The 23,391-nt window shown below is 38.4% G+C and overlaps 1 protein-coding gene across 4 annotated transcripts in view; it reads left to right on the top strand.

The window, feature by feature from the left end:
• The first annotated feature begins 1,833 nt into the window (after window positions 1-1,833).
• The window catches only part of Ocrl (OCRL inositol polyphosphate-5-phosphatase), a 61,302-nt gene continuing 39,744 nt past the window's right edge, over window positions 1,834-23,391 (top strand). For all 4 annotated transcript variants that reach the window (XM_087199843.1, XM_021240573.2, XM_021240575.2 and 1 more), the window contains exons 1-3: window positions 1,834-2,002; window positions 5,731-5,810; window positions 11,995-12,033. In XM_087199843.1, the coding sequence (XP_087055969.1) occupies window positions 1,941-2,002; window positions 5,731-5,810; window positions 11,995-12,033 (181 nt within the window). In that variant the 5' untranslated portion in view covers window positions 1,834-1,940. The remainder of the gene's footprint in view (window positions 2,003-5,730; window positions 5,811-11,994; window positions 12,034-23,391) is intronic.

The following is a 23,391-nucleotide window of genomic DNA, read 5'->3' as shown; positions in this document are numbered from 1 at the left end:
TCATTCATAGATTATCCTTTGTTGAATATATGCATTTATGCACTGAAAAATACCTTCTTGCACTCTGTGGCTTGTCTTTTTTTTTTTTTTTTTTTTTTGGAGTACCAGGAATCAAACTCAGGTCCTTGTGATTGCAAGGCAGGCAGTGGAACCACTGAGCTTAATCCCCAGCCCTGTGGCTTGTCTTTTGTTTATATTGTGAAGTACATATATTTTGAAATTTGATGTAATTATTGGTATCATTCTCATTCCCTATTTCAAAATAATACAAATGTTCTTTCTTTCTCTTTTTTTGGTCCTTGTTTACGCTAACCATGTGCCATATCACTGCGCTACACTCCAGCCTCCTATTCTCTCACTTGCTTCTGAAAATTGAAATGTATTGCTTTTCACACTTAGATCTGTAGTCTATATGGAATTGATTTTCCCTCTGTGGTATGAGGAAGAGGTCTAATTTAACAATTTTTCATATGAAAAATCAATAGTCCCAGTACCATTTAGAGAATAATCCATCACCCTACTGATCTGAAATATCACATATGCTGAATATCAATTTTCCAAATATGTGTACTGGGGAAAGGGTCCATTTTGAAGCTTTGTATTCTGTTCCATTGGCCTCTCTTATCTCTACACTATACTCTTACTATAGATTTAAAGTCAGTCTTGATTTCCAATCCAGTGTAGTTTCTAAAGCATATGAATAACACAATTGAAACATTACTTTGCGAAGAATATTTTTTGTGTCTGTCCACAGAGATTAAAAACAGTGAGATGGGGAGGGGGTGAAGTAACCCAGATAGGATATCACAAGGGCTTGCAATAAAGTGATGGAAGTGTAAAGGGAAAGAAAAAACTGAAAAATCATTCCAAAGAGAATATTAACAAGATTTGTTGACTGCTTGGATACAGAGATGAGAAGGAAAGCACATGACTTTGAGGTTTCAAGGCCGGGTGGCTGTGTAAAATGATGAGTTTAGTTTTGTCACACAGTGTTGTTATAACAATAGTGTATACGAGGTAAGATGCCTGTGGTAGGGATATATACTTGGGCTTTGCTTACTTAAAGGTGACCTGGAGGGGATGCAAAGGAGAAGCAAAGGCCTGAGCTTTGGGAAATTTTCCAATGTAGGAGATGGAAGGAAGAGGAAGGGGAGAACACTGAGAAGATAACCAACAGGATGCATCATAACCTTGATAAAGGTCTTTTGACTGATATGAGCTCTATTGCCCCAATACTTTTGAGTGCCCTCACAGGTATGAGTGTTTTGTTTCGATGGCAAACTTCAGTGCCCGCAGGATACTGTAATTCTGCTACATCACAAAATAGCATTTAAAATGTATTCCTTGCTGGCCAGGGTAGAGAAGCCCCCTGTCCGACAGGTCTCTGCAGTTCCCCAGGTTGGCCGCAGGGGGCGGAATCTGCGGCGGCCTGGAAAACTGGCGGGGGCGCTAGGCGCCGCTCTCTGTCGGGTCAGGCTCTCGTCTCCCGGCTCCACGGCTCCCAAAGCTTGGCGCGGAGCTGTTTGTCTAGCAACGCGCAGCTGAGCCGGGTGGGTGGCAGGAGGCGGGAGGCACTGTGGTCGGATTTGCCCGCAATCCGCAGCTCCGCCGAGCCTGGAGGCCACCCGAATGGAGCCGCGGCTCCCGGTCGGAGCCCAGCCCCTTGCTGTATCCGCCTGTGAGAAGGGGGAGGGGAGGCCGCGCAGGGCCGGGTGGGCGTCCGAGGGACTGCGGATACCGTAGAGCGGGGGCGCCACGAGGCCGGGCGGCGGAGCTGAGCGGGGGACGGGGCCGGCGCGGGAGGCGATGCTTGGGGGCAGGGGGAGGGCACCTCGGGGGTCTAGAGAGTCCAGTCACCCCGCTCCGCGGCACCCCTCTCTGGCCATGCTTCTGAAAAGGAGACCCTTGACGAGCGCCCGCATACTGTCGAGGGTTTGGAGATGAAGGGTCCTCTCCGGGAGCCCTGCACCCTGACCCTAGCCCAGAGGAACGGACAATATGAGTAAGTAACCACCTGGTTCCCACGGAGGAGGGGACTCTACCTTTAACTCCCAGCCCTAACTGCGACGAGCCACCCACCCTCCCACCGAGGCCACACGGGCAACAGGTTCATGTCCAGGTGTGAAGTGCGAGTGGTCTCTAACAACATACAGGGCTTTGTCCCCAACTTCCAAGGCAAAAGATTGCTCTTGGCTGTATTGCTCAGTGGAAAGACTCAATGGTCGGGGAAGTAGGAAGCCTGGGTTCTTAGTTCCTGCCTCTGCAACTGACATGTGTTGTGTAAGGCAGTAAGACTTTCTAGGTCTTGGTTTCCTCATCAGTTGAATAAAACATTAACTGCCTTACTGCCTTGGAGGATGTAACTGGATAATAATAAACGCGAAGGTGGTTTGTGAAAAGTAAAAGTGCTGTGGTAATGCTTCATTGTTAATGTTGCAGACTTCTTGTCTTAGCCCCATTCAGCTGGTTCCTCAGGGCCGCCCCCCAATTCCAGTTGCTTGAAGGTGTAGTCATTAATTCAGCCTCACTTGGCTATTGGAAAGAAAATGAGATGTGTAGAAATGTAAGTGATACTTGGCATTTTATCAACATGTGTCACCTCCCACTCTGCTTTGGACGCAGGCGCTCAGTAAATGTTGTTGACTGAGCAAAAGATTATTTTGATAAGCTATCACCATAGCTGCTAACCTCACTCCTATGTCACTAATGCCTCGTCTTAAAAGTATCTGTAGTGACCATTGCCTATCAGAGACTCCCATTTCTGTATGCCCAAGCCACTTCCTTTGGTTGTTCACTAGTTTCTGAAGTATTTTTCCTAGTTTAAAACGTGTTGATCACTTAACCCTTGCCATCTCCTGACACTAGGTTCTGCATAAAGACAGCTTTTCTCAGTCTCTACTTTTAAATCTTCTGTTTATGCTGCTTAATTTACACAGAAGAAATTCCCACTAGCCTAACTTGCACTCAGCTGAGATTATTGGTGCCAGTGTAACATCAGCTAGTGCTATGAAGTAGCTCTTTCCAAGGTTTTGTTTGGCCATTTCTGTTGATATGAGAAATTCATCCTATTTTCCCCAGATTTCATCAAACCCTGGAAGACCAGTTTAATAAAATTAAATTCAACAGAAAAGTGAATTGAAAAGTGAAACACCACTACCACTTCCAAAGGTTAGAATGGGTGAAAAGATGTGAACCTTAGTTCAGTTCAAAACCCAGTAGTTTTTGCATGTGTGTCTTGGTTTCCTCTTCTGTGAAAAACAAAATTATGAGAAATGAATAGAATAACTGCATTGTTGAGATGACTTCAGCTCAGGATCTGGTCCCTTGATTTAATAGGTTTGGAACTCTATTCAGCTAATAAAGGAATAAGCAGCTAGCCTTGAGATAAGTGCCATATCCTATCTGCACTTTTGTATTAGAAGAACTTTAAAACTTAGCAGCAGTAGCTCTCCTGACTACTTGTATCTTCCCAAGGAGAGATCAAATTCTCATATTCCAATTCTATATGTTGTGAGGGTGTAACAACAACACACTAACACTTGATGTGTGCCAGGTACTGTTCTGAGCAGTTTTTATTAATTTAATCCTCACAATATTATAATCATCTTCATTTTACCAGAGAAACTGAGACACAGAGAGGTTAAGTCACTTGGTAATTTTTGAGAGATAGTGTAGTTGAGATCTGAACCTATGCAAAGTATTTCTTTCTTTTTTTGGTACCGAGAATCGAACTCCAGTCCTTGCGCTTGCGCAGCAGGCAGCAAAACCACTGAGCTAAATCCCCGGCCCAAAGTATTTCTAAATTACGTTGAGTAGTTTCTTTGGCAGCCATTTGCAGGAGACACCTACAATCATCATGCTATCTGTAATCCTTAGATTCTGTTCCCCTGAATGCCTTCTCTGATTTGGGTGTCCAGAACTTTTGGGCTTTTTATCCTAGAACTCTATCTTAATATGTACATTAGTGGTTCCTACTATCAACTATAGGAGAAATTTACTTGAGGAAATAATTAAAATTGAGTTTTATGGGAAACAGGATCAAACATTCATTTTTTCAAGGGTAATAGATTATGATCTATTATGACAGTAGATTAGAACCTGTTGAATTTCCATTGTATTGCCATATACCTATTTTAAATCATTCTATTCTTAAACGAATAATTATGTTTAGATATTTTTATGCTTCTTATTAGTCTTTTACTTCAATTTATTAAAGGCTAACATAGTAGATACTCAATAAATGTGTACTCTTAAGATCTCAGTTTGTCTTGTGATGGTTTTTAACAATATAGTTCAGCTGAAGCATTACTGCTAATGGTAAACACCATTTCTGTTTTACATATTTTGACGTTATAGTGGTTTATGCAGTATCAGTACTTTTATTTCCCTAGTTCTGTCTAAGCAACAACTTACCCTGGAGATATTCCCTTCAAAGTTAACACATTTGAAAAAGAGATCCAAAAAGTAAAAACAAGCCCCTTATAAAGAAAACAAAATAGAAATCAAACCCTTCAAAAAAATGACATTTTTAATGTCACAAGTTGAACAGATATATTTAAAAATTCACCTCTGCTTATAACTTAATTAAGCCACTTCACTTATCCCACCAGTATTTAATGAACATCTGTTATGCTGCAGACAAAACTGAATATGATCGGGTCCTGGCTTTCAAAGAGTTAAAATTAGTGAGGGGAAGTAAATATAACCATATTGTAATGTGCAAGCACTCTATTAAGGGCCAAGCAAAGTGGGATAAGGCCAGTGGTTCTCCTTGGGAGTAATGGAGAATGATTCACAGAGGAGGAAATGATGTTTGAGCTTGTCTCAGGAAGAAGAAAGGAGTGTTCCAGGTAAAAAAGTACTGCCTGAAGAGTGCTTGACTTTAGGGAAGCTAGTTGATATTCAAAATGGCTGTTTATCCAGGAAGTTAGACTTTGATTCTAGGCCACTAAAGAAGGATAAGTAAGGAATGAAAATTAAAATGTCAGAAATACATGTGTATTTAGAAATATTGCATTTCATACTGGGAAGCCAGGTTCAGTCATGTTCTCAAAGAAATAGCATGAAGTTGAAAAACAAATGGACAAACACAAGGGATGTGAAGGAATTCCGATTGTGATACCTTACGGTCCCTGGGGTTATTTTGACTGATCCCGCTGGCTGAGTATCCCCTCTTATTCCAGCTCCATGAACCTGCATGCTTGTTTGAAGAGAAAGAACCACTCTGGTAAAAGCTATGGGAATGTAATTGGAACGCTAATGTATGAATTTCTGAATTCATAGATTCAACACACATGAATGTCTGTAATGTGCCAGGATCTGTGCTAGGTACTAAAAATACTATGATGCAAAAAGACAGTCATAGTCCTTGTTGTCATGGAGTTCATGTCTAGCTGTTAGTTCTTTACTCTGCTATGCATATTCTAAAGCTGTATACTCTATACCTCATGCTCCTAAGTCTGTATGCTGCTTTTAGGACACAGATAATCACATGTTCTTTATGACATAGAATTGTGTGAGTGTTCTGATATTGATTATCACTAACAACCTTATAGCCCTAGAGCAGTATCTAGCTTTCATGATGCTCAGATCCACAGAACTAGATACAGCAAGTCTAATAAATACAAACTAGAATTGTGCAGCAAGACAGCAAAGTACTTTGCTGCTAAAGATTTGGGAAGATTTGGACTTTTCAGTAGCTATTCATTGATACATTCTTCTGTTTCCTAGGTTAATAATCCAGTTGCAAGAGAAGGAACGGCACAGTCAAGATATTATTCCTATAAATAGCCACTTCAGATGTGTTCAAGGTACTAGCTTTAATTGCTTAGCTAATTTTGTGTTTTCTTTGGTCATTATTACATTGTATTATGTTGTACATATTTAAAGTTGTCACTACAAGTAAAACAAATTACATTACTCTTTGCCTAAAAAGTTAACATTTATAATCTACCATTGAGAAGATAGTATTTCTCTTAAGAGTGCTAAAGGGTTAAATTGTTTCCCTGGCTGGGGTTAGAGGTATATATAGTTTGTTACCTGTGTAGGTGGTCTTTTTATGCTGACTGACCTATATGTGGATTTAAATGACATTGTTGGGGTTAACTGACACTCTGTTCATTGTGAAGTATCAAGGTCACTTGGATTCACACATATTCAGCACTTTATTCCAAAACAATTTGAAATTAAGACATTTGGCAATGTGCCTTGCCAGATTGTACTACCTTACACTCAATTGTGTTAATTCTCAAACATTGATATGGGTGAATCATAAGAAAATTGACTCTGGGAAGGAAATACTTGGCTTCCTGTCCTCAAATTTGGGGTCTGAGATCAGAAAACCTGTTTTATCTGCTACAATCGAACTCAAAAAATATGGAGATTTGTATAGGAGGTGTTGCTTCTACTATCTCACATTGCTCTAGAAAGGAAATCGATTACTAGAAAAACAAATGTATTATATTTCCAGCAGGTCCAGTGGTTTTTATCAGGCAGAAACCTTCTATATTAATTACAGCTTATTGGAAAAATTGAACCCTACCGTGCATAGATTCTTTCTTAAACTGTTCATACTATTTTGATCAAATAGTAATATGCATACACTAAAAAGTTTGGAAAGAGCAGAAAAAAAATAAGTCACCTAAATTCCACTTTATATTGTTCAGCATTCCCTTTGCTGGGAGAAAATAACTGAAATCCACAAGTTAAAAGAGGAGTTTAGTTGCCTCATAACTTTAGAGGTTTCAATCCATGGTTAGTGCAACAGAAACATCATTGTAGAAGGGCATGGTAGAGCAAAGCTGCTCACTTCATGGCAAATGGAAAACAGCGTAGGGTAAGAGCACCAGCAAGATACACACCTTCCAAAGGCACACCCCCAGTGAACCATCTCCTCTAAATGGTCTCTACCTCCTAAGAGCACATTAGCTATGAACATCAGTAGATTAACCCACTGATGATTCTAGCACCCCCATGATCAATCTACCTATCCAGGAGTTTCTTAATCTAGTCAGGTTAACAATTAAGATTACTTGGCACAAGTCTGCCCCTTGTCAACTTGACACCTAATCACATCTCCTTAAACCATACTTAATTTCCAAATAAACATAAGTTAATAATTCTACTTAACATGATACAGTTATCCTGTATACAAAAAAAATGTGATTCCTGAAAGTCTCATCAGTTCTAGCATTGCTCAAAAATCCAAGTCTCATGTCTCCTCTCAGACTCAAGGCAAACTCTTAGCAGTTATGGGTTAGATCTAAAATGTCCCCTCAAGGTCTCATGTATTCAGAGGTGGGACTTCTGGAGAGTTAATGGATTGTGGGGACACTGTGCTTATCAGGAGAATAATCCACTGATGAGTTAATAGTTGAATATGATGTTAGGAGGTGGGGCCTGGTCAGGAGAAGTGGATCACTGGAGGCATGACCCAGAAGGGTATATTCCTGTCCCCAACTCCTCCATTCTGTCTCTTCTCTCTCTGCTTCCTGGTTGCTATGGGTTGAAAAGCTTTTCTCCATTCCATACAGTTTCTGCCTTGGAGCAAGCTGACCATGCAATTACTGAACTCTAAAACTATGAACCAGAATAAACCTTCCCTCCTTTAAGTTTGGATATTTTTTGTTCCAGCAACAGGAAAGTACATAATAGAGCTGTGAAGCCTTGCAAAATTCAAATAGTAGGTTAACATATTCCCAATATACAATGGCACAAGTTCAACATTCCCATTTCAAAAGGGAGAAATAGGGGGATAGGAATAAGACCAAAGCAAGACCAAAATCAAGCTTGGCATACATTAAATCCTGTAGCTTCATGGCAAGATATGAGTTCCAGAAGGGTTGGGTGGCCCCACCCTATGGCCTTGCCTGTTGCATTACACACAGCCTCTCAGACTGGTTCTACTGGCTGCCTACAGCTTTCCTTGACAGAAGTTACTGATTCCTGGCATCTCCAGCTTCCTGATATCTCTACTGCACCTTCAGCTTCATGCCTCTCACTCTCAAAGCCACATTGCCTGGCCTCCCAGGAATTCCTCTCAAATCTAGGTGGAAGCTTTCATGACCCCGCAACTCTTGCATTCTGTGTACTTGTAAAGATAAGAACATGTGGAGAATACCAAGTTCTGCCACCAGCTCAAGCAATAGCCAGCCCTCCCTGGAATAGATTCTAAATTGCCTGGATGATTGAGCACAGTGAAATGAACCCCAGGGAACCAGTTCCCTTGGTAGCTCTTCTTAAGCAGGGCACCTAGGCTCTCTTCTCAAAGGAAAGATTTACACTTTGTCCACTTGAGTCTGTGGTGGGTAAGGTCTTGCTGATTCCTGAGATATCCTCAAGACATTTTTGTGTCCTGGTTCAGATTACTTGGTTTCTTTTTAATGATGCGAATCTCTTCAGCAACCATACCTCCTTTGGTCTCAATTTTATACTTGGTTCTTTTTGGACCAAAATTTAAAATTTTCATATTTTTCTCCTCTGCTTTTTGCTCCTGATTCTCACAGTAAATGTGGCTAAAAGCAGCTAGCAATACCCATGCCACTACCTGAACGTTGGACTTTCTTAAAATTCCCATTGGCAAATCAAATAGTCAACCACCTTTAAATTCAGCCTTATGCAAAGTCTTGGGACATGGATAAAATGTAGACAGAATTTTTTACCACAGCATAACATGCATGCCATCTGCTCCAATTCCTAATAGAATCTTTATCCTATCTGAAATCTCATGAGCCTGGTCTTTACACTATCCACATTCCTATCACCATTCTGGTCTTTTGTGCTTTTACTGGATTTATCCATCAAGCTCTACTTACAGCATTCTTGCCTACAAATCATTTCTATAGACTTCTGAACCACATGGTTAGGTATATTCACAGCAACAACTCCACTTCTTAGTACAAATTTTTTCTATTGGTCAGCTTTCCCATTGCTGATACAAAATCTGACATCTACAAATTAGGAGAGGTTTTTTGGATTACAGTGTCAGAGGTTTCTCAGTCTATGATCAGCTGGGTCTAAGACAGAAATATCGTGGTGGAAGGGTATGATGGAGCAAAGCTCCTTATTTCATGGTGACCAGGAAGTAGAGTACAAGGGGAGAGCTCCAGTGAGAAATAGGCTCTCCATAGCACACCTTCAGTGACCCACCTCCTCCAGTAGGGCACTATCTTGTAACTACCATTCAGCTATGTACATCAGTGAATTAACCCACCGACAAGTATAGTGCCCTCACAATCCAACCACCACCTATCCAAGCATCTCTTAATTCTGTCAAGTTCACAATTAATTGACATACTAACTTTAAATAACATGTCTAACATTTTCCTTTTAGCTACACATTAAACCTCAGAGTAAGTGGAACTCATCCTATATAATTTTTGTTTGTTTATTTGTATTTTTGAGACAGGGTCTCACTATGTATTTCATGCTGGGCTAGAACTCATATAGCCCAGTTGGACCTGGAATTTGTGGCAATTCTCCCACTTCATCATTCTGAGTGCTGGGATTACAGGCATGTACCACCATGCCTAGCATCATCCTATGTAATTTTCTGTCTGTTCCACATGCCATTATATTTTGAGTGCTTTCCATGGTATTAACAGTGATATATTCTTCCATTTTATGGATGTTCTATAATGTAATTATTCCCCTATGTTTGACATTTCAGTTATTTTTCACTATATAAATAGTAATGTGATGACATCTCTATATGTAAATCTTTCTGAACATCTCTTTTATTTCCTCAGAATTTATTCCTCTGAGTGAAAATAGTCAGTGAATATGACTTTTAAAACAGCATGTTAAAAATAAAAGACAGTATGTATTAAGACTAATGATACCTGCAATGAGTAGTATCTACATTGCCTGTATATAGAAGAACAAAGTCATAGCTATTTACCTGCCTCGTGTAAGAGAGATGTGTTAAACAAAGCACCTGCATAACATAGTAAGTTGGCTGTGGTCACCTTGTTTTTCAAGTTGTAGCCCTACACAGAAGAGAAAAACCAAAGGATGTAGCTTAAAATTAGTATCCTATTAGCCTTTTACCTTTTTATTTTTACTAGTTCTAGAGTCTCTCTCACCCTGTTTCTCTTAGTATTATTTTTCGTAAAAAATAGGTTGTAGAGTTGCTTCTTGGGACCCTGAAAATTTCTGCACGTGTACTCTGTAATTCTCTCTGACAAAATGAAAAGTTAATATCTTTGAGTTTTCACTTCCTTTCTTTTTCCTGACCTATGCATCTATTTGGAAAGCTGTCTGCAAATGATCAGGTTTTGTAGAACTAAAAAGATACTAAATAATAGTGGTGAATATGTAATACCTATATCCTGATATCCTGTTTAGTTCACCATGCTAGTAATAGTATTGAGACTACATTCTAATATTAGGCAACTTAGTTCCTTACCATTTGCTTCTGTACTACCTAAATAATGGAGTCAAATATACAGTCCAGTCTTGTAAGGGACCTAGAAAAGTTTGAGACTACTCCTTCTCACCAACATAGGTCCAGGCTAATCCTTAGAAGTCAGTACCCAGGATTCATTTGGCCAAGAGGGCAGGTGCTATTGGTCAAACTCAGAGAAATCAGATAGGAAGAGGTATATTGGGTCTAGGGACAAAATACCTGACATCTACAAATTAAACTGGGGACAAGAAAGGAAGTCTAGGAAAGGCATCAAGAGAAAAGAGAACTGTGAACTTGTCAACTTCTTTGTGCTGTTCTTTTTTCATTGACACAATTGTAAATATTTTGTAGGTACACTATGATAATTCACATGTATACATTGTATAATGATCAAATAAGAGTAATGAGCATTTTTTGTGCTGGGAACTTTTAAACTCTTATCTTATAATTAGTCTAAGTTATATAATAAATTATTGTAAACTATAGTCACCCTGGTGTGCTGTAGAGCACTAGAACTTATCTAACTGTGTCTATCTAACTATACTTTGGTACCTGTTATCCATCCTCTCTCTATCCTCCCTTCCTCCTACCCTTCCTAGCCTCTAGTGACTACTATTTTGTGTACTTCTATGAGATTAACTTTTTGGCTTCCACACATAAGTGAAAATATGTGGTATTTCCCCTTCTGTGCTAGGCTTATTTCACTTAACATAATGACCTCTAGCTCCATCTGTGTTGCCACAAATGACAAGATTTAGTTCTTTTTATGGATGAATAAAATTTCATTATTACGTAGTATGCATTTTTCTTTATCCATCCATCCCTCTGTGTCACCTCAGTTGATTCTATACATTGGCTATTGTAACTAGTGCTGCATTGAAACATGAAAGCATGTTTTATGCATCTTGTTGGTTGTGATAGACCTTGGGCTCACAGGTGTTAATTGAAGACAGAAGGCAAAGAATTTCAGGTATACTCTGCTACTCTGCTATGGTATAGGACAGGGGTAGAGGTAATGAGATCAATGGGAAATTTTCAGTCTAGATCTGAGTTGAGAAAGTAATTTACCTCTGGGCTTTCAGGATCACTTCCTTGACTTTCTGTAAGAAGTATCTAAAGGACACAGATTATATTAAATCAGTATGTTATAGTTGAGGGGAATTAACTTGCCTGCACTTGAAGTAACATGTTGTTACGTTCCCTACTGTTTGTCATTCCTTGATTTGCTTTGAGGAGTTCCATTTGCTTACTTGTTCAGTTCATTGTTCTCTAAGTTGAATTGCTCATAGTCTTTAGAACTAGCACTACTAAAATCCTTTTAAAAAATGCTAAATAAAAAAAGCAAAGGATTTTTAAATATGTTCTAAAACCAAGGAGTAGTGACTGAAAGAAGTAGTTGTTGAGCTGGGCATGGTGGTGCATGCCTGTAATCCCAGCACTCAGGATGCTAAGGCAGGAGGATTGGCCACCAGTTCAAGGCCAGCCTGAATTACAGAGAGAACCTGTCTCAAAAAATATATATACTTCTTTTGGTTGTAATAAATAGTTTTCATTTCCCTCATCTGGTTCTCTCTTTTTTTTCCTTTCAGAAGCAGAAGAAACCCTTTTGATTGACATCGCGTCAAATAGTGAGTATCTTTCCGAATGGAGTTTCATTCAACAAGTATTTGCTTGAATATTCAGTGTATTCAAGACATCATTGTTGGCACATTTTGTATTTTACCATCTACTATAGTTTCCATTTTCTTAAGGCAGCCATACAAATCAACATTGTCTATAAAGCATTTAGGTTAAGCCTAAGAAAAAGCAGGTAGTTGGTAAGAACCTTAGTAAAAATGGAAAATATGATCTGCTTTTCTAATGCTGAACTTTGAACTACCATTATTATTCCTGTCAGTTAAATAATTGCTGTGGAACTGATAATTGTATGAAGGGTTAGTAAAATGTTTAAAGTACTTAAGGTTTATAGGGTTGTTTTGTTGTTTTTTAACTGCTGTTATGTTTTACACTTTTTTCTCTGTTTTTATTTTTTCACATTAAATCATAATGTTTTCAGTTATTTATTACCTTAATTTAGGAGGCTACAGGGTCCCTAAAATTGGTTGTGCAGGTATTCTTTCTCTTTTTTAAGATAATTTTGGTCTTTTATTTAATCTTCATCCTTTAAGGCGTCTCTATCAAAGGGAACATGATCTTCCTTTTCACTGTTTCTATTCTGTCATTTTTATCCGTTTGAAACAAATCATCGACTTTCTGTGCAAGCTGTTCTTTATCATCTAATTGTACTGTGTTATGGAGAAGAGAAAATGGGCCCTTGGCTGCTACCATGACTACTGGGTGGTTGCTATGGAAAAGGGTATCTGACCACATGAATCTAAATTGGATTGCCTTATCTCTTGGTTGAGTCCTTAGATGAGTGGGACTTGGCACTTACCTTGGGGCTGCAGGTTGTATATAATTTTGTTTAGATGCAGTCCTTCCCCTTGGCACTATTAATTTGTTATGAATGGTTTAGGTAGGCCTTTTCTATTTTGGGTTTTATTGTCCCTTTCTTTAATTATTGATTTTAAAGTCTTAAGAACTGTTCCTGAAATGCTAATCTCGCTGCTGGCTTCTGTTGCAAATATCTAAGAGAGAAAATAACTCAATATCTTTGTCTTACTGAGCTTAGACAGAAGAAGACAAAAACAATACTAAAAGCAAAAATCGAGGAAAGTAATTCTGCAGTGACTGACATTACTGTTGAAATAAGATACTGAAATGTTCAGTTCTTTGTGTAAAAAGTTATTCAATCCAAAGCTGAGAAGTTATATTGACCAGTGCCTTTTCTCTTATGCACACTGGATTGTGGCATTAGTTTTAATTTTGCCTATATAGAAGTTAGTCATGTGTTGCTATAGAGTTTAACTTACTGAATCATGAGGGGAAGTAGTTTGAGTGACGGCTTATAGAATCCTTTATTATCTCTCCTCATTTAGTAATGGGTTTCATATAAAAATCTATAGAACACACGATATGTTGTTGGAACCCTGAGTTTGTCATGAAGGCCTCATTTTAGTGTAAACATATATTTTCCCACTGTCTGAATATTGGTATTAAGCACTTTTCAAATAATATTTTTATTATAGTGTTATGGACTGGAGATGTATATCAGTGGCAGTATCCCTACCTAGCATGCACGAAGCCCCAGATACTGTCCGCAGTAGCACAGAAAAGTGTCTGATTATAGAGTTAATACTTCTTCATTATGTATAATTTATAAAGTCAGAAAAATTTAAAGTATCAAATTAAAATTACTCTCCTAGAGATCACTACTATGGCTAACAACTTCATATATTTTCTTCTAGTCTTTCTTCTATATAATTGGGATCCTTATAGCATTTTTGTTGTTTTTGTGGATTTTTAGAGGGGAGGCTATTTTTGTTTTGTGTGTGTGTGTGTGTTTTATGGGGGAAGGGGGTTGGGGAACTGAACCCAGGGCCTTATGTGCTAAGCATATGCTATACCACTGAGCTGTTCCTTCAGCCCTTTGTATATACTTTTTATCTTGCATTTTCATTTACTATTATATTGTGACATTTTCTTTTCTCATTTAAACTTATTTTAAAATATTGTTTTCAGTGACCAATATTTCACTAAATCTACATGCCAAATTTTATTAAATTAATTTATTTTTTAAATTAATTATATTGGTACATTTAAGGTATACAATATAATGTCATTCATCATTGGAAATTTGCACCTTTACATAATCCATCTTGGTTCTTATTTTTCCCCATTCCCCTGCCCTTCCTTCAACCCCTCCCTATCTACAAAGACTTTGTTTCCATTTTTTTATTTTCTCATATTAATTCCATTCCTTTCTTTCCTTTCCCCTACCCCTCCCACTTCTGCTTCCCCTTTGCCCCTTTTCTTCCAATTTCACATTATCTATTATACCTTTCAGTCCTCATTTACACTTTCAGATTCTTACACTAGAGAAACTATTTGGTATTTACACGTGTGTCCTATTTATTTCACTTAAAAGTATTCCCTCAATGTGCATCCATTTAGCGATAATGTCTCTAGTTTCTCGTTCTTTATGGCTGTGTAGTACTCCATTTTATTTTTTAAAAAAGACATTGTCTTTATCCAGTCTCCAGTTGATGGGCAGTTGGGTTGTTTCTAAGTTTTAGCTATCACAAATTGTGCTTCTGTGAACATGGGTGCACATATATCACTATGGTATGATTCTTTTAATTCGCTGGGGAAGATACCCAGCAGGGGAATAGCTGAGTCAAATGGGACTTCCAGTCCTAGTTCTTTCAGGTATCTCTATACTGATTTCCACAGTGGTTGCACCAGTCTACACTCCCACCAGCAGTGGAGAAGGGTTCCTCTTTCCCCACAACCCTGCCAGCATTTGTTATTGGTTGATTTCATAATAGCAGCCATTCTTTCTGGGGTGAGGTGGAATCTCACTGTTTTTTTCATTTGCATCTCTCGAATGACCAGTGATGTTGAACCTTTTTTCATATGTTTATTTGCTATTTCTACTTCCTTGTCTGAGAAATGTCTGTTCATTTCAGATGCCCATTTTCGGATTGGGTCTTTAAATTTGGGAGGTCTGATCTTTTTAAGTTCTTTATAGATTCTAGATAGTAGAACTTTGTCTGAGGAACAGCAGGTGAAAATTATTTCCCACATTGTGGGTTGTCTCTTCACACTGTTGGTGGTTTCTCTTGCTGTGTAGAAGCTTTTTAGTAAGAAGAGAGCCCACTTGTTGACTGATTGTGCTAGTTGACAAGGAACTGAGGTTTTGTTCATAAAATCTTTTCCTGCACCAATGTCTTCAAGAGTTCTTCCCAACCTCTCTTGCAGGCGGTTTAATGTTTCTATTTTAATATTTAGATCTTTAATCCATTTCAATTTGAGTTTAGTGCATGGTGAGAGATATAGGTCTAGTTTTAGTCTTTGGCAAGTTGAATCCCAATTTTTCCAGCACCATTTATTAAAGAGGCTATCTTTCCTCCAGTGAGAGTGTTTGGCTCCTTTGTCAAAGATGAGGTGGCTGAGTGTGTCTGGAGTTGTTTCTGGATCTTCTAATCTGTTCCACTGGTCCTCAGGTCTGTTTCTTTGCCAGTACCATGCTGTTTTTATCACAGTAGCTTTGTAGTATAATTTCAAGTTGGGGATTGTGATACCCCCTACCTTGTCTTTATTGCCTAGAATTGCTTTTGCTATTCTGGGTCTCTTCTTGTTCCAAATGAATTTTTGGATTGATTTCTCAAGATCCATGAAGTATGCTGCTGGGATTTCAATTGGGATTGCATTGAATCTATATAGCAGTTTTGGAAGTATGGCCATTTTCACTATGTTGATGCTTCCTACCCAGGAGCAAGGGATGTATTTCCATTTTCTGATATCCTCTTCAGTGTCTTTTTTCAGAGGGCTATAGTTTTCAGAGAAGCGGTGTTTGATTTCTTTTATTAGGTTGATTCCTAGGTATTTCAATTTTTTGGATGCTTTTGTGAAAGGAATTATTTGCCCCATTTCTCTCTCAGTGAGTCTCTTCTTTGTGTACAGAAAAGTGTGTTGACCTTGTATCCAGCTATTTCACTGAATTTGGTTATTAAGTCTGGAAGACTTTTGGTGGAGCTCTTAGGGTCTTCTGTATAGAATATCATGTCACCTGCAAATAATGACAATTTCATTTCTTCATTTCCTATCTTTATTCCTTTTATTTCTTTCTCTTGTCTAATTGCTGTGGCTAATGTTTCCAAAACTGTATTGAAGTGGAGTGGTGATAGTGGACATCCTTGTCTTGTTTCTGATTTTAGTGTGAAGGATTTCAGTTTTTGACCATTTAGTATGATATTGGCTGTTGGTTTTTCATAGATGGCTTTTATCAGATTGAGACAGAGACCATCTATTCCAATTTTTTGTAGGGTTTTTATCATAAATGCATGTTGGATTTTGTGAAATGCTTTTTTTGCATCTATGGAGATGATCATATGGTGTTTGTCCTTGGTTCTATTAATATAGTGTATTACATTTATTGATTTGCGTATGTTGAACCATCCCTGCATCCCTGGGATGAATCCCAATTGGTCAGGGTATATGATCTTCTTGATGATCTTCTGCATTCTGTTTGCTCGTATCTTATTAAGGATTTTTGCATCTATGTTCATTAGTGAGATTGGCCTATAGTTCTCTTTTTCGGTTGGGTCTTTCTCTGCTTTGGGGATCAAGGTGATGCTTGCTTCCAGGAATGAATTTGGGAGTATTGCTTCCCTTTCAATTTCATTGAAGAGTTTAAACAGTAGTGCCAGTAGTTCCCCTCTAAATGTCTTGTAGAATTCAACAGTGAAACCATCGGGACCTGGGCTGTTCTTAGTTGGTAATTTTTTAATTACATTTTCAATTTCATTAATACTGGTTTGTTTAGAATTTTTAGGTCATCTTAGTTGAACTTTAGTGATTCACATGAATCTAGGAATCTGTCCATTTCTTCTGTGTTTTCCTTGTTATTGGGGTATAGGTTCTCGAAGTAGGTATTGATGATCCTCTGGATTTCTGCTGGATCCGTTGTAATTTCACCCTTTTCATTCCTAATTGCATGGATTTGGGCCTTTTCTTTCCTTTTTTTGATAAGGTTGGGTAAGGGTTTGTCAATTTTGTTTATTTCAAAGAACCAACTCTTGGCTTCATGATTTTTTCTGTTGTTCTCTTAGCCTCCATTGTATTGATTTCTGCTCTGATCTTTATAATTTCCTCCCTTGTATGAGCTTTGGGTTTGTCCTGCTCTTCTTTTTCTAGAAGCTTGAGATTCAGCAAAAGGTTGTATAATTGAGCTCACTCAGTTTTCCTAATATGAGTATTCACTGCTATGAATTTCCCTTGTAAGACTGCTTTCATTGTGTCCCATAGATTTCGATATGTTGTATTGGCATTGTCATTTAGTTGTAGGAACTTTCTGATTTCGTCTTTAATTTCCTCTGTGACCCATTGGTTATTCAGAAGTGTGTTGTTCAATTTCCATGTGTTTATGAAATTCTTGTGGTTTCTTTTGCTATTGATCTCCAATTTCATCACACTGTGGTCTGACAGTATACAGGCGATAACTTCAATTCCTTTGCACTTACTAAAACATGTTCTATGAGCAAGTATGTGGTCTATTTTAGAGAATGACCCATGTACAGCTGAAAAGTATGTGTATTCTGATTTTGTGAGGTGGAACACCCTGTAAACATCTGTTAAGCTCATTTGTGCAAGAGTTTGAGCTCTAGTATTTCCTTCTTTATTTTTTGTCTAGCTGATCTATTTGTGAGAGTGGGGTATTGTGGTCCCCCACTACTATTGTATTAGTGCTTATATGATTTTTTTATGTCCTTTAGTATTTGTTTTATGTAGTTGGGCACACTAGTGTTTGGTGCATATATATTAATGATTGTCATGTCTTCCTCTTGGATTGTTCCCTTTACAACGATGTGGTGTCCTTCTTTGTCCCTGTTAATCAGTGTTGGTTTGAAATCAACTTGATCTGCAAAGAGGATAGCTACTCCTGCTTTTTTTTCGGGGGTCTGTCGCATGGTGTATTGCTTTCCACCCTTTAACTTTCAGTCTATGAGGTTCTTTTTTAATTAAGTGCATTTCCTGTATGCACCATATTGTTGGATCTTGCTTCTTGACCCATTCTGCCAGTCTATTTCTTTTGATGGGTGAATTGAGACCATTAACATTGATGATTATAATTGATACGTATTGCCTTATCCTTGTCATAACTTTTTCTTTTTGTTGGATTCTTCCCCTTTGTGTTTAATTTCTTGTCATGCCTGATGGATTCATTCTGCAGGGCTTCCTGGGGTTGTGATCCTCATTGTCATTTCCTAAGATATTGTCTAAAATGTTTTGGAGTGCTTGTTTGGCATTCGTGAAGTTCCTAAGGTGCTCTTTGTCATGAAAGTATCTTATTTCTCCATCAATTTTGAAAGATAGTTTTGCAGGGTTCATCAGTCTGGGTTGGAGATTGTTTTCCTTTAGGGCTTGAAATGTCACTCCAAGCTCTTCTTGCCTTCTGGGTTTGCATTGAGAAGTCTGCTGTGATTTTGATGGGCTTTCCGTTGTATGTGATTTGTTTCTTTTCTTTCCGTTCTTCTTTTTCTTTTCTTTTCTTTTTGTTCTTCTATTGGGTTGCTGGAATCTTAACTATTATATGCCTATCTATAGATTTTTTTTGATCAAGGCTAGTTGGAATCCTATATGCCTCACTTATCTGTATGTCAAGTTCTTTTTCCCTACTTGGGAAGTTTTCTACCATCCCTTCTGTGATCAGTTTTTTTTATGTCATCTGCACTCTCTCCTGTTTCCTCCTTGACCCCAATCGCTCCGATGTTATTCTTCTTTGCATCATCTATCAGCTGCTGGGTTGATTTCTCGTGGTCCATTACTATTTTAAAGCAATTTTTCTTTTCCTGGTCACTAATTGCAATCTTATCTTCTGTATCTTAAATTCTATCCTCACATTGGCTCATTCTGCTGTGTATACTTTCAGTGGAGTTTTTAATCTCCTGGAAATCTGTTTGCATCTGTTTTATGGATTCCATTTGTTTCCTATGTTGGGATTCCATCATGTTCCTCAGCTCTATTTTTGTTATCTGTGTCCACTCTAGATTTATTATTCATGTCTTGCACTATGGGCACCATCTCTTCTGTTATCTGAGAAATTATTTCTGATTTCATTTTTCCCAGGTCCCCTTTTATTGCTAGTTCAGGGGATCCAGGTGGTTGAGTATCAGATTGTTCCATCCCGTTGTCCTTTGGGGTTCCCTTAGTTGATCTGGAAGTCTGGTGTTGGGACTTATTTACATGCCTTCTCATTTCAACAGATGTAGCCTGCTGTGTCTTTCTTGAGGCGACTTTTTGCTCACCCAGTGGTCTTGAATTCTCAGCGAGCCACCGACCAGCCTTTAATCTGATGCTCACCAGTACACCAATTCCTGGGTTCAGAGTGGTGGCCTTCTAGATCCCTGAGCTGACCTGTTGTCTGGGTGGGCTTCTGGCTGGGCCTTGAGCACACTTTGGATGGTATATAGGCATGCCTCTCACTGGGGACCCTATGTAGCTTTTGTCTGGGAGGGCCTTTGGTTGGGGGCTGTGCACCCCAGTTTCTGTTGTCTGCACAGGCTTTGCCTAGGGTCTCCTCGCACTTATCAGTGGTATCAGGGCAAGCCTCTGGGTATTGCTTGTGTGCCTGTACTGCTCTTCTCTAGGCGGTTCCCTGTCTTGGCCGATGGTATGGCGAGCCTCTCTGGCTTCAGAGCCTCTCTGGCTGAAGCCCTTGTGCCTGTGCAGCCCCTTTCTGGGCAGGCCTTTGGCTTGGGCAGGTGTGCCTGAGCCTCTGGGCTCTGGGTGGACCCCTGGCTGGCATCCGCTAGCAGAGGAACAAGTCAGGGCTACACAGCTGTTCCCTGGGATCTGCCTGCACTCACGGATGGAATGGTCGGCCTCAGGCGGGAGCCTGTGTGCCTGTGCAGCTCCTCTCTGGGCAGGCTCCTCTTAAATTAATTTCTTTATAAAATTAAATAACTGTCAAGGAACATAATACATCTATCAAGTCCTCCTTAGAGATCCCTCTTATAAACTCTGTGCTGTAAAATTTTGTAATTTTTCATTTATATCATTTTTAGGTTAATAATTTTATGGTGAATTATATTTGCTGCTATTGTGAATTGAATTTTATTTTCCAATTGCTTATTACACAAGGATACAGAACAATGAATGAGTTGTAGATATTTATATTTTATCTACTTTACTGCAATTTATTTTAGTAGTTTTTGCTGTTTTATTCTTTCATTTTGATAAGCAATCTTGATTACCTACAAATAATAATTTTGTCTTCTTTCTAATATCTCTAAGTTTTGCTTCATGCCTTATTATACCCATGAAAATTTTGGAACCAGTGTTTTCCTTGGTTAGCTCCTGATTTCAGTAAGAATGCCTCAGGTTATAGTTAAGGACATATGTTCCTGTTGTTTTGACAGATTTAAAAAAAAAAACATGATTTTTTAAAAAAAAATATTAAGAAACAGTTTATTCACGTTTGTGTATTCTTTAAAATCATGACTGTACACTGAATTTTGTTAAATGTCTTTTCATTATTTATGAAGATAGTTATTTTTTTCTTTCCTGTGTTTTTCTGACTTACTAATGGAGTATAGTATACTAATTTCTTGATATCACTTTCCCTAATTTATTATTCAACAAATAATTGCTGAGTGCCTCCTATTTGCCAGGTGTGGTTGTAAACACTGCATAGCATTAGAGAACAGCGTAGATAATGTTGCTGCTCTTGCTTTGATTCTTGCTTCTGTGCTATTTGGTACAAGAGCTACATAGATGCCTACAATTCATTAATTCATATGCCAGATACCATGCTAGGTTTTAGGGATAAAGCAGAAATCAATGCACTTTTCACACTTTATGGATTGTAATGTAGGAAACAGACTTTAAACTGATAAGGTACAAATACATAAATGCAGTTTTGATAAATACTATCAAGAATTAGCACAAAAGTTTATAAGAGGGGTAACTTAAGTTAGGCAGGGCTGTGAGGGAAGGCCTCTTTGAAGAAGTGGCATTTAAATTGAGATTGGGGTTTAAGTAAGAGACAGGTAAAGGCAGAAGAGAGAAGAGTATTTCAGAGAAGGGAACCACAAGCTCCAAGTTGAGAAGTATTTTGTGCAATAAAAGAAGGCCAGGGCAGGGCTGTGGGGAAAGAGGAACCCTGCTCCACTGCTGGTGGGAGTGTAGACTGGTGCAACCACTGTGGAAATCAGTATGGAGATATCTCAAAGAACTAGGACTGGAAGTCCCATTTGACCCAGCTATTCCCCTGCTGGGGATCTTCCCCAAAGAATTAAAAGAATCATACTACAGTGATATATGTGCACCCATATTCATAGCAGCACAGTTTGTAATAGCTAAAACTTGGAAACAGCCCAATTGCCCATCAACTGGAGACTGGATAAAGAAAATGTGGTTTTCTCATAAAATGGAGTACTACTCAGCCATAAAAAATGAGAAATTAGAGACATTTATAGCTAAGTGGATGCACATTGAGGCGATACTCTTAAGTGAAATAAATAGGACACACATGTGTAAATACCGAATAGTTTCTCTGGTGTGAGAAACTGAAAGTGTAAATAAGGACTAAATGTATAATAGGTAATGTGAAATAGGAAGAAAAGGGTCAAAGGGGAAGGAAATGGGAGGGCTAGGGGAAAGGATAGCAGGGAATGGGATTAATATGAGAAAATGGAAAAATAGGAACAAAATCTTTGCAAATAGGGAGGACTGGAGGGGTTGAAGGGAGGGCTGGGCAATGGTGAAAAATAAGAACCAAGAGAGATTATGTAAAGGTGCAAATTTCCAATGAAGAATGTCATTATATTGTATACCTAAAATGTACCAATGATTAGAATGAATAATCGATAATGTAAAATAGGAAGAAAAGGTCCAAAGGGGTAGGGGTAGTGGGAGGGGCAGGGGAAAGGAAAGAAGGGAAAGGAAAAATGATGAGAAATGGACAAAATGGAAATAAAGTCTTTGTAAATAGGGAAGGGTGGAGGGGGTGAAGGGAGGGCTAGGAATGGGGAAAAAATAAGAACCAAGATGCATTATATAAAGGTACAATTCCCAGTGAGAAATGTAATTGTGTTGTATACCTACAATGTACCAATAAAAGAATTTAATACAAAAAAAAAAAAAAAAAGAAGGCCAGGGTATGTGGAACAGGGCTTGAGCACCAAAGAAAGACAGACTAGGACCAGATCCAATAGAATCTTGTAAGCGATGGTGTTGAATCTGCATTTTTATATTTTTAAAAAGTAGAAGAGAATGAAACATTTTATGCTGAGGTATTATCATTTTCATGGAAGCAGAAAGACTAGTTAGGAAGCTGTTTCAGTAGTATATGGTAGAGTATGGTAACAATAGAAATGGAGAGAAATGGACAGATTTGAGATATATTTAGAGTTAAATGAAAATAATAGGAGTTGGTTTGGATGTAGGGGCTGAAATGAAGAAAAATATCAAGAATACTAGGTTTCTGACATGAATATGGATGATGGTACTATTTGCATAAATACATTGCAAAAGGAATGAGTTTTACTTTGAGGGAGTATCATGCACTCAGTTTTAGGTGTATTGGGATTTCTTTGAGACATTTGAGTGTAGATTATAAATTGGCAGCTGAAGCTTAGAAAAAAGGTTTGAGCTACTAGCATATAAATTATATTTAAAACCATGAGAGATAGTGTGATTGCATATATAGTTGTGCTATCTAATACAGCAGCCACTAGCTATATGAATCTCTGTATATTAATTAAAATAAATTAGAAATTCATGTCCGTAGTGGCAGTACTCATATTTCAAGTGTTCATTAGCCACATATGGTTATTGGTTACCATACTGGACAACACATCTGTAGAACGTGCCCATCATTACAGAAATACCTATTGAACAATGCTGGTATAGAATAAGAGTGATTTAGGATTGAACTCAACTCTAATTCTTAAAGATTAGATTAAAGGAAGAGATACCTCAAAGGGCCTTAAAAATTAGTGATGGGACAGACAAATTAGTTGAGTATAGTATCGTAGAAGCCTTTGGGAGAGAGTATTCTAAGCATTGATCAACTGGTGGTTTCTGCTGATAGTTTTAACAAAGTGGCTGAAGAGTAGCCATTGGATTTACCAGTATGGAGGTTATTGGTGACCTTAAAGCAATTATACGAGGTGGTGGGTGTAGAAGTCTTCCTGGAGCTAAAAGAGAAATGGGAGAAGAGCAGGAAGTGACTGTGTTTTTTAAAGAAGCTTGACTGTGGTGGAGGTGGGGAGAATACAGAGATGAACTAGAGTTGGAGGGAAATATGGGGTTCAGGAAGGTGTTCATTTTTCAAATGGGAAAGACTCGGAATATGATTTCATGCTAATGGGGAGGAGCCT

Source organism: Heterocephalus glaber, unplaced genomic scaffold, assembly GCF_053883595.1.
Source record: "Heterocephalus glaber isolate CG9 unplaced genomic scaffold, H.glaber_assembly_v1.0 deba00001729, whole genome shotgun sequence".
In the NCBI taxonomy this organism is placed as follows: Eukaryota; Metazoa; Chordata; class Mammalia; order Rodentia; family Bathyergidae; genus Heterocephalus; species Heterocephalus glaber.
Note: the sequence above shows the minus strand (reverse complement) of the source record. Positions and strands in the feature narration are given on the sequence as shown.